At 41.6% G+C, this 16,511-nt stretch overlaps 1 protein-coding gene across 1 annotated transcript in view; it reads right to left on the bottom strand.

Moving 5' to 3' along the window:
* The window catches only part of ADGRL4 (adhesion G protein-coupled receptor L4), a 654,086-nt gene that overhangs the window by 251,736 nt on the left and 385,839 nt on the right, over positions 1–16,511 (bottom strand). Inside the window, exon 10 of the mRNA XM_078644908.1 lies at positions 9,191–9,367. Coding sequence (XP_078501034.1) covers positions 9,191–9,367 — 177 coding nt within the window. The remainder of the gene's footprint in view (positions 1–9,190; positions 9,368–16,511) is intronic.

Raw genomic sequence — 16,511 nt, 5'->3', positions numbered from 1 at the left:
AATGATGTAATATGTGACATGATCAGCAGTGGATTGCGGGTGCGCGATATATAGTTAGTACAACTAACTATATATGGAATTTCATTGGTTTTGTGTGAGTAAAATAAGGTTTTTTAAATGCTAATTCCTAACTATATATGGTGTATAACCTATGGTTTTTTCAGTGAATATATATATGTACATCATGGCGTATATGTGTGTCTCTCCTGATGGAGTCCCTAGCTAGGTGGGGGAGAAGGCTGGGGACAACAGCCCTCTGAAACTAATGGCAGGTGTTTGGTGAAGCCTATTTTGTACTGAACGCCTTCTGACTATACGCCTGAAGGGTATTCAATGCAGTGAAATCCATTTGCAAACCTAAGGTAATTAAAGGAGGACGCCACACGGCAAAGTTTAAAATCTGAAAAGTTTCTGTACAGAAAATAAGAATTTAGCACTGCTTTCGAGCAAGTTAAAGAGAGGCCTTTAATGGAATGTAACATTTGGCGTTCCTGTTATAGTTCTCTAAGGATTAAAATCGAACAAAGTTAAACTCCTTAAAAGAAGAATCTGGAAAACAAAATATGCTTAAGTCATTTGTATTGTTCAAACAGTTGTTTTTGAGTAGTTCAATGTGGCATTTTTCTATTTAAGGGTTTTACTCATCTATATTAAGTGCTGGGTCAATTGATTTACCATTTCACATGGCTGTTTTGTTCCTGTTCAGTATGATTTTATAGAGTATATTTTAATAGTCAGCTTTTTATTGGAGTCTCCCAAACTGGTCATTTTCGTATTTTCCTGAGAAGAAATGGCCTATTATTTTAACAGTACCTCGGAAACAGGTCTCTGAGCTGTCAGACTGATTGTTCATAATGTGTTCCTTTTAAATTCATGACCAGATCATTTCCGTTGGCAACGGTTCAAATCTTTGCTCAGGTGTTTTTTCTTCAGGGGAATTCCTGGTGAAATCATTGCTTTGCAACTGTCCTTCTGGACTAATTTTGATAAAAATGTTTGTCGTGCTTTAAGGAAAAGAGTATTAGAGTCCACCGTGCTGTGAGTTTAAATGACTAAGCAGAAGGAGTACGCTCTTTGCATATTTGAGGTCCACGAAGATTTTCTTTGGTTTAAAAGAGGCGTTAAGGACACTTTCACAACAAGCTTTTAGGGTATATTTAAGTCTTCTGAAAATAGCTAAAATATTTTCGACACAGACCCTGCTATTCTCGTATTTGTTCGAGTTATTCCATAGCAATGTCTTGTTTGGTTACAAACATTCAATACACATACACACAAGTAAAAATACTCAATTCAAAGATACATTGCGCTTTCATCAGTTTTTGATATATTTAATTAAATAAAGAACAAATTATTCATGTGCATGGCCAACGGTATGTAAAACAATGTTAAAACGTATGCCTCTCTTCATTTATATAAACAAAGTCCATATTATTAGCCTCCATTGAATACTATTTCGAGGAAAGTAAGGTATCACATGATAGAGAATGAATGATCAAACAGCTTGGGCATCATTACAATTCCCACCGCTAATCGTTGTTGAGCAAGTAATAGGAGTTGCTACCCCCAATGTGATCACAAGTTCTGGAGTTTCAAATAAATATTTGGCTGCTGGGATCAGCAAACATTTTGGTGTGAAAAACCAGATAAAAACCATACGAGAATCAACATCGAATCACTGATTCCAGGTTGGTATTCCCCCAAAATGTGTAATCATATTTATTTGCACTCCCCAAGCCCCTGCATTACAGGGATCCAGGGTTCCAGCTATTCTGGCAGGAATATAATGGAGATTAGGTTTGGTAATGCACAATATTATCTTTTGTATAGGGGAGAATATTTCTAAGAAGAAAATCACCCATCAAAGATATATACTGCTTGTTAGATCTGGCTTATTCAGCGGGTTTATTCCCAGACGTTTTGCTTTTAGGCCTCCTGTTTCTGACCAATTTTTCTCAGTTTTATGATTCTGGGCACTTTACCACTGCTGATCAGCTCTAAAGTGCAAATGCTCTCCCTATAAATTTAGTTTATGGATGGATGTTTTCATGATTCACTTATTTGATTTACTACCAAGACCCTAGTACAGTGGACTGTGTGTGCCCCAGGCCTGTAAATCAAATGTAGCTAGTGGGCTTGCAGCACTGATTGTGCCACCCACACAAGCAGCCTTTCAAAGGGTTCTCCACAGTCTCTACTGCCATGTCGACCTGGCATGTGCACCCACTTGCCAGGCCCTAACCTTCTTTTGTACATGCAAGGCACTCGTAAGATAGGCTAGAGGTACCCCTGATAGTGAAATGAAGTGTATTTATTTTTTCACTGGTGACTGGCTATCTGTCCTATAGGCTAGCATGGGAGTTTATTTCTAACTTCTTATAAGTATAACTTGCCATTGGTACAAGATAGAAAGATGGAGTTTAGTGTGCCTGAACTCAGAATACAAAAATGATTCTTTTAGTAAAGATGATTTCTTGTGCATTTGCAAATACCACTTTTAGAAAGTGGGTATTTTCTTGCTAAGCTATCCTGGGTGCCTCTTCTGGTTTGTAGATTGACTGTCTAGCTTTGGAGCTACAGGGGCAGGGTATGTGCATTCTCTCATGCAGCCACTGGGGGCGGTTGATGTATGTCCTGCTTTTCCCGAATGAGCCAGAGCTAGGCTGAAAAGACCTCGGCTGCATTTAGAATAAGGGGAGGAGATTTCCTTGCACCAGAATGGGCCTGGTCTGCCTTACACAATGCTGCCCCACCTACTTCTGGGAGGCTGCACCAGAGAGGACAGAACTGGTTTTGAATGAGCACAGAGCCTCTCTGCCACAAGAGAACAAAGAGAAATGATGTGTAAATACTGGGGCCCAGACTCCAGACCCCAGAACCTTAGAACACTTTTGGACTCAAGAGGAGCCTCTGCCAAGGAGAAGAGTTGGGAAAACTGAAGAAGTAGTGCCCCTTTGCTGTGTGCTGTCTGGGGTTGGCCTGCAGTGGCTGAGGCTGTCATAAAGAGGAGTTTCCCATGTGCTGTGTATCCTGCTTGAAGAAGATCTCCAAGGACTTGAAATAGAGCTTGCCTCCTGTTCTGAAGTCTCAGGGAGAGAAAGACTTCACTACAAGCTCCCCTGAACTTCCTTGATGGGAGCTCTGCCCTGCCAAGAGGTGCCTGTTTCTGTGTCCGGCCTCTCAATGTTGTTCCTGCGGCTGCGAGTTGGAAAAGAGACACAATAAAGAGAAGCATGACTCATCAGCACCCATTTTTGATGCATCGTCGCAAAAACCAATGCATCGTGGGTCCGCGGCTAGAGAGACTGTGTCTACTACAACAATTGATTGGCACATTGCATGCTGTTACGTGGTTCTGCAATATTGTTACGTAGTTCCGCAATATAGTTTAATTTTGATGTATGGACGTGATTTGACAAAAAATCTGTTTTTGAAAAAGAGATATGCTTTTGACCACATAGATTCACTGCATAAAAAGTACTTCATAAAACTGTGAGACTAAACATAAAAATAGCAAATGAATATCGCCTATCCGTAAACCGATGGGTATTCATTTTGACAACTAATATGACTAGACTAAATTATGATGTAATGTTTTCTTAAAACACAAACTATTTATAAATTGTGCAATTACTTATATCTAATCTTGGATTGTGATTAATTAGATGCAGTGGCTGACATTGGCCTGAATTACCTCTGACAAATTCCATTGAGATTCTTGGATTAACACCTATCATCTTTGACAAGAAGGTATGTCTTTTAGCATTTAGTTAGCCTCTTAGTATCATTAAAAGCGCTTTAAACAAATTATTAAAAACTGGTCATCTGTATTAGAGGCCAACAAATTCCATCAATCTGTTCACAAGAGATGATGCATCACAGATAGGAATCCATTGTATGTGATCAAGGTAATACACCTTTTGATTGTGATGTGACAATATCCCCACAACTGCTATTCGAAATTGGGCTTGCCTTTCATTTGCTCTCCCCTGTATAGACCATAGCAAATATCTGTTCATAAAAAGATAAACTCACTCATACAACTTGATAATGGAATAAAAGGAAAACCATTATGAGGTTTCATTTTTTATCAGTGTGCTCTTATTAAATATTCATAGGTGTGCTAAAGAAACGCTGTTTAAAAAAAGAAAATGTTTAACACTGTTATCTTTAGATCAAGTATGGTATCAAAGGATTTCAGACAATATGAACAAGCAGAAACAATCCACTCTTTCCAGCTTTCTGTTAGGAATGGATGTCATCCGCTAGATGCTTTTTATATATGTAATGTTGTATATTGAAATGTTTACATTTGCATGTGTTTTTATGGATAGTTGTAATATATTGTGGTTTTAAATGTGCATATATTATCTGTGTTTTGTAGCCCTGAAGAATTCCAGAGATGGGACAAAACATGTTGGCTACTCTTGGAGGACTTTGTCTATGAAAAGAATAAAGGATTTGAAAACTTAAAAATACTAGCTGCAATTGTCCAATAATAACTAATAACAGCACAATTGTGGAAGGTATTAAAAGGACACCTCAGGGAGCTCCACTGGCTTCCGATAAACAAATACGCTCATTTCAAACTCCTCATGCAAGTACTGAAAGCTTACACCTACACCTACATGATCAGTCCTATCGCATTCCACTGACACCCAGGCACCTCCACTCCACAAGACTCCTACTTGCACACATCTCGCACATACACAGTGTAGGACCTGGCCCTTTTTGCAGGGTTATCCCCAAATCTTTTGCCTTGCTCCTGTTTTTTTCTGACTTGTTTTGGTTGACTTTATGACTCTGGACCTTTACCACTGCTATTGAGTGCTAAAGTGCATTTGCTCTCTCCTTTAAACTGGGTATGATTGGCTTACACCAGTTTGCCATATTTAAGTTACCTGTAAGTCCCTTATGCAGTGGTATCCCATATACCCAGGACCTGTAACTTAAATGCTGCTAGTGGGCCTGCAACCCTGCTTATGTCACCCACAGTAGCCTTTCAAACCTGTCTCAGGTCTGCCACTGCAAGGCCTGCATGCTCAGTTGACTTGGCATTTAAAGTCCCCTGCCAAGTCTGGAACTACCCTTTAAACATTTAATCTGTTTTAACAAATTATCCCTAAACCAATTATTAATCCAATGGTTCTTTTTATATAGATCTTTTATGGCAGCACCAGAAGGCCTAAACAGGATATTACCCCATTTCCTTTATCATTTCAGAAATCTATGGTCCTGACGAGAGTCCCTACAAATCTTGGGACTCAAAACGCGTAGACTTCTGGTGCTGCCATAAAAGATCTATATAAAAAGAACCCCTGGATTAATAATTGGTTTAGGGGTAATTTGTTAAAACCGATTAAATGTTTAATTTGTATATACTGATAAAACACATTGTCGGTAACCTAAGATTTGGATACATTGATTTGGCAGACCTATTCCACTCCACAGGTTTAGTTACATTCCTGGAGTGTGTGTATATATTGTTGTGTAGTATGGTGGACGGATGGGAATAAATGTAGATTGTTTATGGTATGAATGGTTGATTGTATGAATATTTATTATATTTTTTTGTCCCTTTAATTACCAGTAATGTTACCCGTTGATGCTAAAATTATGTGGTAATCATGTTGTTTGTGATATAACAATTGAAAAAAAAGCGAATAAAAAGCAATTTAGGAGCTTTCGGATGTTTATAAATTTGACATTCTGAAATAAAATTGATGGTTTGCAATAATTATCAGCAAAGACTTTTAGAAAGTAGGCATTTCTATGTGCTTCTGACTCTTTGCGCTTTGCAGCCTGACTCTAATCCACATCTAGGATAGAGTGACAGATGGGCTTGTGCATACTTTCCAGACAGCCATCACACAGGAAGGGTTGAGTGTACCAGGGCTGTACTTGCATTCATCTGCATAGTGAATGGTCTTCCTGGACTGGGAGAGAGGGGGGTGGGTGTGCTTATATGTACATAGGATGACTTGCCCTCCCACAAAGGGCTCATTTACCCCCTACTGATGTCTAGAGCTAGAGCTGGGATTGAATGGGGATGTTGAGCACTTCTAAAGTTATTCTGATGTTACCTCCACAGCAAGACATTTTGAGCATAAGTACAGGGGCTCTGACCCCATGAATTTAGACACTGCGTGGGACTTGTAACAGATGCTGCTGGCTCTACATGCTACACGTTAACAGGGGATTGCTGTGCTGCCAGGAGGAAATGCCATAGAGTCTGCCTGCTCTGTCGTGTGGCCTACTGTCTGCTGGGCTGCAGGAGAGGCTACTACTTTGCATTGTCATATATGTGCTGGCCTACTGCTTATTTCCCTGCTCGAGTGCTCCAATTGAATCCAAGGAGCCCAGCGTGTGGTGAGCAGCGTTTCTGCTCCTTGCCTCAGTGAAACCAGCACATGGACAGTGTCATTCTGTGCCCATTGATGCTGCAAAAGCCCTCATCACCTGATTCTGCCTAGAGCTGCTGGTGTAGGCACTATACCTGGTAAGGCCAGAAGGAAGCATTGCAACACAAGGGCCCCAGGGGGCTGCAGTAGCCACAAACCCCCAGTTCGTGGAGCCTCTGTGCTGCTGGACACACACTCGGACTCTGCTGACATCCTGAATCAGGTACGGGGCTCATGGGACATGAGCTGCTGTCTGGCCCATTCCCTGTGCTTCACTGACCTGTGTGTGCCTGCCTGCGGCTCCTGCCTGCTTCAAGAAGCACCAGCACAATCATCCCAGATGCTGAGAGCAGAAAGGAGTATTTTCAGCTTTTGCTACTGCTTTAGCAGCAGTCCAGGAATATCCAGCATCTTTTCTCAGTGTCCAGAAGCCCCTGAAAGCCTCCAGACACGCTGCAACATTGGCCTCAATGTTCATGCAAAACTGCCTTGTTTGGCAGCTGCTTTGCATGTTCGCGGGAAGCTGCCTTTGCTGAGCTATACTTGGGGGACCCAGGGAGGGCTCATAGTAAACTCCTACAGTGTGTGCTCCCCCACCCCTTTCACTGGAAGACAAGTACCTGGGTGCCCTTTAGATGTGGGACACCTGGTCCATAAAGAAACAGTCAACTGAGGCCCCAGTGAAGTGTTTCCCTTACATGACCATATTACCCGGAATCAACACATGGGTGGTCTTGCGGCCTACTTGCCATGCCTGAGTACGCTCATTCACATTTGGCACAGACACCTACCATACTCCGGCTAATAGGAGTGCCGTAGTGCAGCTGTTTATCACAAGAGTCTTACCCAGGACGCATTTAGGGGTTTCTTGTGATATGGTGATTCATGTGTTTTTCTTGGTATAACCAAACTGCTGCCATCTATGCCCTGATGTTAGGATATGTGTTGAATCTACATTACTTTTCAGGATCTCAGTATTACGGGTATTATTACAGGAGGCGCATTGTGTGCGCAGGGATGGTGTTTTCATGACGTGTGCAACATATAAGTTCTTATCTTATTGCACTAACTGTGATGCTTTGAAAATTGCTTTGCTGGCAAAGTGATTATTGGTTTATGTTGTTTTGGTCTATGATTATATGCAATACAGGTACATATTTGTATATCCTACTGTGGGGAGTCTTTTTTGAGGTGTATTCATTGTGTCACTGGTATGTGTGTTACATAGAGGCTTTACACATTGCCTCTGGGATACGTCTGACTGCTCTGCCAAGCTACCAAGTGAGTGAGCAAGGGTTATCTTGGGTGTGTAACACCCTTACCCTGACTAGAGTGGAGGGTTCGGCCTGGCTTAGGTGCATATCCTAGCCAACCAGAAACCCCATTTCCAACACACAGCACCAGATGAGGAGGTTTTGTGCTCGCTTACATCACTCCTAAAGCTTGGAACGGCCTCCCAGTGCACATCAGAGCCTCCTCCTCTCTTTCTGAATTCCACAAGATGGTGAAGACCATACTTTTCAATTACCCAACCTATTATAGGCAGGGCTAGGCACACACGTACTCATTGCCAGCATACCCTCACAGGCGATAGTGCAGTATACAAATACACATAAACAAAAAATAAAATAACATAACAACCATGACAGAGAGAAATACTAATGCATTAGGTTTGCACTGATTTCAAATATTGCCCATTTGATTTGTCCGACATGTGTAGTCCCCTGAAACAGGAAACAGTTAAAAAATGACAAAAGAAATATTAGATTGTGACCTTGATTTCTGATGTCTCATTCCTTAATAATTTAAATGAATGTTTTGCATGCTGTCAGTGGCTTATTAAGAGGTTCTTAAACTAATTTAGGTGTGAATTTTAGGGTAGTTTCCATGAATTTTTACCTTTTTGGTTAGACCCATGTTCATTACAGCAAGTATAATGATACCAAATCTGAGACAAATTTACCTTAATTTCATGCAATGCAGGTCAAAAAGTTGCTGTTCTGCGTAAAGGGAGAGATCAGGACAGTGCCAAATCTACAAAGATGTGATGCTGCTGATCTCCTACCTATCACTAACACACAAGCAGGCTGTCTAGCACCACACACACACACACACATTTGCACTTTACTCTGTGACTCTACCATAGGTTTTGCAGTGGAAGGGTACATTTGCAGCACAAAATACCATGCTTTGAGCAACTTTAAAAATGTCCCGCTTTGTATGTGTTCTATGTAATGTAGCACACAATCGAAATTTCAATAGTTTGAAAAAATAGAAACATTTCTCCTAGTTTGCACCTGCTTTGTGGAAGCATAATAATTTGGCATACAGTTCTGCCCACCATTGTTAATATATAGTGCCTCAAAACCCATTAACTGTTGTGCGCGAACACGACGTACCACTGGATGCCCTCTCAACACGAAGGAACTCAAAGCTGTATATATAGTGCTACTTTGCATTACTGTTAGGCAAGTTGTGTGCTGGGAGGCTAATAAAAAATCAACAATTTGAACTGGATTGCATCATTTTTGGTGACTTGCCTAAAGCATTGATAAATCTCTCACTCATGACTGTTAATTTTCAAGAAACATGAAAAACTATGAATCCAGCAAATTTCAGGTGATTGTCAAATTACAATTAAATTGTAGTGGAAGTGGGCACGTTTTCTGAACAGAACTGCTACAGTTCCCAATCTTTCCAAGTAGCTAATGAGCAGGGGGATGACAATATTGTTCTGGACACTGATAACATAAACCTCCCAAGGAAATATTTGAAAAAACAGTACTTACAAGCTTGCGACCAGATGACATCAAAATAGCAAAATGGGTAAGATGATTGCATTTGCATGACGTATGGCTAGCATTGGAGAATATAAGCTCACAACCTTCTGTAGACCAATCGCCATTCATGGTGTCTGGTGAGTATCTCCAAAATGCACATTTAATATGACTGTCCATGTCGACAAGCTGCAAAGGAAGCATTTTATTTATTAGACCACTCAAACTGAAGGTAGAAAATAGGGGTGGAGCGTGAAACTAGGAAGGCAAATGGTTAGGTATATTGTACCGTTCAACACCTTCTCTCAATGGCAACAGTAAACGCTTGGAGTCATATGGTGGCAGTTTTCACTGAAGTTCATTTTTATATGGAGACAATCTCCTTACAATTCCTAATTTCTTTCTACTCAATTAGCAGAATTTGAATTTGAATTTAAAATTATTTATAGAGCGCGCTTTCACCAGCGGTTTCATGGCGCTGCAACAGACAAACCTCAAAGGGTGGAAAATGAGAGGGTAAAAGAAATAAGAACAAAAGTAACAAGTGGTCTAATTAAAAGCTTTGGCAAATAGATAGGTCTTGAGCATTTTTCGAAATTGAGGGTAGAGGGGTGTGGACCTAAGCTCTAAAGGCAAGGAGTTCCATAGGATAGGTGCGAGGGTGGAAAACTTTGAGCCTCCCCATTTCTTCCTCCGGAAGCGGGACAATGTCAGAAGGGCTTGCGAGGCTGAACGTAGTGCCCTAGTTGGAACGTAGGGGACATTCTCTGATGTAATGAAGGCCGGAGCCATGCCCAGTCGTGCTTGGCAGATGATAGACGCAAGCTTAAACTGGACACATTCACGAACAGGAAGCCAGTGAAGGGATTTGAGATGGGGTGTTACATGATGGAATTTTGGGAGATTGAAAGCCAGCCGTGCCGCCTGGTTCTGTATCAACTGCAAACGCCTTAAGCTATATGCAGGTAAACCTGCATATAGGGCGTTGCCATAATCCAGGCGGGAAATAACCATTGCCAAGATGATCGTTTTCAGGGCATCAAAAGAAAAGAAACGGGATACCTTACGTATGGTACGAAGTGACAGAAAGGAAGAGGACACCACAGCGCTAACCTGGGAGTGAAGGGTGAGCTCAGACTGCACCATCGTAACATTGAGGCACTACATACTGTAAGGAGCTTTATTAGGAAGAATGAAGCTGGATTGCTCCAAAATCAAAGAACATCTGCAGGACCGTTGGAATGATTTAAGGCAAATGTGGACTACATATATGTGAATTGTTGCCTACTGCTGAAAGATTTGCTTTGAGATAGTTTGTACGGAGGTAGAAAGGAGCAATTTAGGCCAAAAGTAAAAACATATCTCACTGAAATATGTCAATGTTTTAAAACTGTTACCTTTTAAAATATTGTTTAATGTAATGTCCAGAACCTATAGTCAAATTCCATACCTTCTAGAACTTTTAGATCCAAGCTTCTCTGAAATATCACACAAGCTATTTGTATTGACCCAAATACAGGAGAAAACCTCAAAGCGCGTGCCCCACGTCCATCTTAAGACCTTACCAACACTTTGCATCCCGAATAACACAATGTCCAGACCAGCACGTGGATCCCCCTTCTTCAAAATTCTGCCAGAGGAGCATTCTGAGCAACATGGTCTGTGGCGTGTGACACAACATAGCCCCCACCCCCCGAGCTACTCACCCCTTCGCTCTGTACTAGTCAACTTGCAGGAGAACCTCGAACACATGCATTTTAATCAATAGAGCACTGTGCATATCATTTAAGAGGTGAACTACCTTTTAGCGGTCTAAAGCACATGGGGCGAAAGTCATAGCAGGTAGAACAAATAAAATAACAATTTCTTGGGGTGGTGCTGTTTTTTTAATATTATTATTTGGTCCGCGTTAATTTCAAAGATCCATAGACCAAGAAACACAACTTGAGGGTGGTTTACTGTACCCAGCCCTCGGTAGCCTTCTGAAGTGGCAACAGAGTGATATGGTAGAGCTTTGAAAATCATCCAAACAAAAACATTGAAATAAAACATGGTATTGTACTTCAATTTGGATCATGGATAATTCTGTCTTTGTTAACTTTGAAAAGGAGATTAAAATAGAAGTTGCGAGGATAAAGCCAGGCATAAAGAGAGCACGAAGAATGTGGCTCTCTATAGAGCATAAACAATTGTGTTTATTGGCTCAGTTTACTGCAGGCGAACATGTGCCTACCAGTAATTTAACAAGGTAGTATTGGCCATAAAGCAAGCAATCTAAATAGTGATCCCTGACTCCCCAGGGCCCCGGCGCTACTGCCCCTGCTGCACTAGGATAACTACAGGCCAGATCATTTTAACTTGCCATTTACCTGAGTAGCGCAATGCGATTTTATTATTTGTTAAGCCAACTGAGTGTGAACGTTTCAAGTTCCTTTCACAGAGGCTTAGACAAAACTCTGAGTCCAAAGTTGTGCAGTCCCTCTTCCTGCAAGCTAAGTTTGCTTATTTTGTATTGTAAAACTTACATTAATATTTTCTTCATATGAGGTTTTCTGGCTTATTTTGTCCTAATTGCCAAATACAAATGTATACGTTGATTTCCAATATGTGAATCTTGTACACTCGGCTTTACCCATGCGTTATTTCTTCATGTCAGGAGGCTGCGATTTGGTGATGCTGCAATTGATTTTTAGGTCGAGCCTAGGCAGTGCGCATGCGCTGTTTGGAAGACCTGGTGTAACCCCTATTCAGAGAGAAATCCTGCCTGCTGCTTGTCATTGGGTCTCTGGTGTTGCTCTGCTCTATTGGTTCCTTATTGGTTGGTGCTCCCCAGATGCCACTTCCGCTTCTTGGCAGGCAGCACCGACCAAGTACAGTTTAGCTCTGATGCAGGGCTGTGTCTTTTCATTTAGGGACTACTTCTTTGTTTTGTTTTAAGCGCCATGGCACTTGGTTCACCAAACGCGCTTTCATTATTACTGCATTACTGTGGCAGCCATTCGCCTAACGATAATGTGCAGGCCGCCCACCATGCTTTGTTTAAGCAGTGATCTGTCCAACATGTTTTAACCACAGTAGAGGCTGAGAAGATTTTCAGCATAAGTCCGTGGACTCCCTGAACCACATTGTGCTGGTTGTCAAACTGGTTATATTTGCATTCTTAATCCATTGTAGTCATGAAGAAGCGCTTACTATAACCTTACATAACCTGGCATGCTACCAATCCTGGCAGACCCACCGTGATGTTTTGTTAGTGAGATGCGCAACATAACATAATGTTTTCCCATCACTCCACAATCCGAGCATTGGTGTGCACATACAATCTACATATAGGTTATACATCACATTGCCAATATGGACCAGCAATGCCTCCACGTAGGGTAGTATAGATGGTGGGTTCATTGTCGACATTGCTAAGTTAGCATGAGCTTAGCTGACATGAGGCTGCTTTTGCGCACGACACTGCATGCGTTTATTTTGCAAGACTCTGTGCCCCTTTCACATGAGAACTGTCTACCTTTTGCGTTCTCTACTGTGCTTTGAGGTTTAGTCTGCACGCGATGTACAAGGTTGATCAACAATGCCCCTTGTTATTCTGTTCTGGTCAGTCCCTCTCACCTAGACATAACATGCTACACACAGCGGCACTACTGGAAATTGTATGCTTTAATATTGCAAGCAAAACATGTTGTTCACACTTGGAGAGACACCTTTCTCCTGAGAAGAGCTGTGCTTGTCCTGAGATATAAACCTTTCATCTAGGCCTTGAGTTATGGGGTCTGCTGACAAAGCACAGAGGTCTTCCTTTTTATAATAAATTCCTTTTTACCACGGGGAGGGTGGTCAGGCACTGTAGTCCTTTTCCACTGTCTTTCTGAAATGATTTCCCCATTTGTATTCTATGGAATTGTGACAATGCTGACTATATTGTGTTTAAGCATTTTGCTGCTAGTATTGGCACGTGTACTGTACCATAGAACGTGTTAGTAAATATAAACATTTTAAACTATACGGCGTCTCTGATTACTCTCATTGTGGACAAGTATGAGTGAGTGAGCGAAAGAGTTGTCTGGCTCCCACAATCCCTGAGAAGGTTCGGGAGTGTCATGTTCTGGGTTGTCTAATTATTGGTAGCTTCGCTGTTAGTCGGAGAACAAATGAGACACTATAGCTAGTCGGTTTGGAATTTTGGGTACTAATGTGGTAGGTCTGTACATTCCCTATTCACTGAGGTCCTGGTTTCCTGCGCATAGATCTGTATATGTGCAGATTCCCCACAACAGTAGAATGACAGAGTAGGGGCACCAGCGGTAATACTTGTTGTCCTGGGTTTGGCACGTAATCTGCCTGCAGTAAAAGGAATTGCACATTACTGGAAGAGTAATGACTTAGGGAGTGGTATTGCACTAGCTTGTAATACTAATGTTCACATATTTACAACTGAGCATACATCACATTGCCCGTAGCACCAGTAACCCTCCGCAACAGAAGACACTTTTTTCACCCTAATACTCACATGCAACTGCCACAAATCAAAAAAACTGACTGAGTTTCTGCTTTAGTAATGGTGTTTTGCTCCTGTAAAAATCTACCTATCAGGATTAGTAATTCGTTGCAGCACGCCTAAGTTTCATTTGACTGTGCAGCGCTTCGAAACAGACTCTAACAAAGGCAATTTTTTTCGGCTAAGCAAGGTAGTATATATAGCTATAGATTTTTGTATTTTATTTATTTCATATGTCACAACAATAAAAAAAAGTCTAATATAAAATATGCCACCGCCTGAAAGTGCAAACCGTGTGCATGTAAAGAAAATGTTGTGTTTTATAATCATATTTTTAATAGAGAAGTTAGTTTGCTTCCTAGTAAAGGTATATAAACACTTTTTAGTTTTAGCACACCTCACATGTGCATCTGAGTGATTGTGGCTGTGTTGATTTAAACCCCCTTGTTATATTTAAACCTCCTTACACCACATCACATTAAAAATATTTACCCCTACCACTGTAATCTCGTTTCAAGTCCCCCTGTTCCATCAGCTCACTCTCGATCTACAGTATTTCAGTGAAGACACATCAAAAGCAACTCCAACTCCCTGCTGTTCCTTTCTCCCCAGTCCTCCTTTACTGTACATATGGCATATATATATATATAATCATTCTTTCATTATTTGTCTCTTGGTTGTGCCTCGATGGTTCACTTTGTTTCTTTCCACGAGACAGTCCTAAATGCTATCAGATTATTTTTGATTTTATGTATTGTGTACTGTTGATAATGTACAGCATTTATTTACAGATTTGCAGCTCAGATTATTAATGGGTGCACCTGTGACACATATTAGAATACATGGGGTAAATCACAATGTGCCATGTGGCTTGGGAGCATTCACTGCCAGGAATATGTTTAAAGAGTACAAATGGGGATCCAGAGTTATTCTCGACTTAAGGATGGTGGGAGTGATTCAAAAGTTGAGGTTTTCATGAAGTCTGATTTGTACAGAACACATCATGCTTCACAGGTGCAAACCCTCAACTGTATCTATAAAACTTTAATCAGAGTTTTGAAATCACTGGGACTACAATTCATTGGTGCACCCAGATTAACGGTCAAGGTTTCTGTAACTGAGCAACCCATATCAATTGATTCACTGAAAATCTACAACTGGGTGCCTCCTCCTTCCCCCGCAAATGAGAACTGCACTCAATGCCACAGAGTGCTTGACATTGAATCCTGTGGAATCCAGATGCGCACATTTTTAAAAGCAAGATCAGCAAGCAGCCTTGCAAAGTTAACATTTGCTCAGTACATGGGTAAAAAGAGTCTCTCCTTTTCATATCTGAGCAGTGCAGAACACATCATGGTTCTTAAGTGCAAACCCTCCCTCGTGCACAGTATCTATAAAAACTTTAATCAGCTCCCAGCACTGTATTTATAGCGCCTCGTGCACTGTGTTCACAGATTACCTTTACTGTTCTCTTTCTCTGGGTCAAAAGTGTACACTGTCCCTCTGTGCAGTACTTTTTTTTAATCTATGAGTGACCTGCATTCCATGCCATGTTTGTAAAGTGCACTGTATCTATAGCGCACCGTGCACTGCATGTTGACTTTGTTTCCGACCCCCCTCCCGCCGTACTTTGTGTTGCTTTTCTTACCGCCCCTTCCGTTGTTTGTGTTGTTTTTGTTTCCAAACCCTCCCTTTGTCCGTCTTGTCTATCTTCCCACCCCCCGTTGTCCGTGCTGTTTTTCTTACGTCCGTGTAGTCTTTGTTCCCAGCCTCTCCCGCCATACTTTGTGTTGCCTTTCTTCCCATCCCCCTCATGTGCTCACCTGTGACCCACACAGCCATAACTGTGGGAGACGCCTGGCCAAAGAAATAAATCCCAAACAAGTCCAAGCTATTGCGGTGATGGCAAATGTGCATTATAAAGCACATCATACCTGTATCATCAGTAGGAACATTATACAATTTAAAGAACTGATTGCAAAGAGATTGTATAGTTTATGATAAGGAAACTTTAACAGGTCTCCAGATGGAGGTATTCCCCATTACAAAACCCCAATCGGGCAGCATTGGCATCTGATGTTTAAAAAACTGGCACGGCGGCCACATGTGCGTGAAGATGTGAAGTAACCTCTCGGCTCATGGGATGGACATCAATACTGCCAATGTGGGCAGCCTGACCTCCCTTTTCCAGGTGAGAGTGCCTGGTGGTGAGTGCAGAGTCGCTGCAAAGCCGATTGAGGTCTTACATATCCCCGCTTTTGCTTCCGGTGTGTGTGGTGGTAGCAAACCCTGAATATATGATGTTACAAAACAAACAATTACAACACATGCCTTTACACCGTGGTTTTTACATCGCAACTACCATTACAATGCATGATTTTACAACGCATACCATTAAAATGCATTTTTAGAAACTACCATTACAACGTATACCATTACAATGCATGCCATTACAACACACTACCGAAGGGGATGACGGGCGGAGTGTTTGAGAAAATCAAACACTCACCCCCAGTCAACTGATCTGGGTTTAATCCATCATTATTCTTTAGCTCACTCCACCACCCCAGTTCAGACATGGCCATATGCAAATCAGGCTGACCCTGTGCCTCATGGAAACAGTCCAGCCCGAACTGCCAGGTCATGTCTTCCCTAGACCGGAAACAAGCATCCTGGGACCGGTTTCGGATTCATAATCCTCATTAGTCAGGATATCTTGAATTCAGTGTTAGAATGAGCAAGGCACCCACGTCTGGGCACACCCTGCCAACTGAGGGCGAACAAAGCGATAACAAAGGGGATGATGGACGGAGTGTTTGAGCAAATCAA

This window comes from Lissotriton helveticus, chromosome 1_1 (genome assembly GCF_964261635.1).
Source record: "Lissotriton helveticus chromosome 1_1, aLisHel1.1, whole genome shotgun sequence".
Lineage (NCBI taxonomy): Eukaryota > Metazoa > Chordata > Amphibia > Caudata > Salamandridae > Lissotriton > Lissotriton helveticus.
This window is presented reverse-complemented; position numbering and strand designations above follow the sequence as displayed.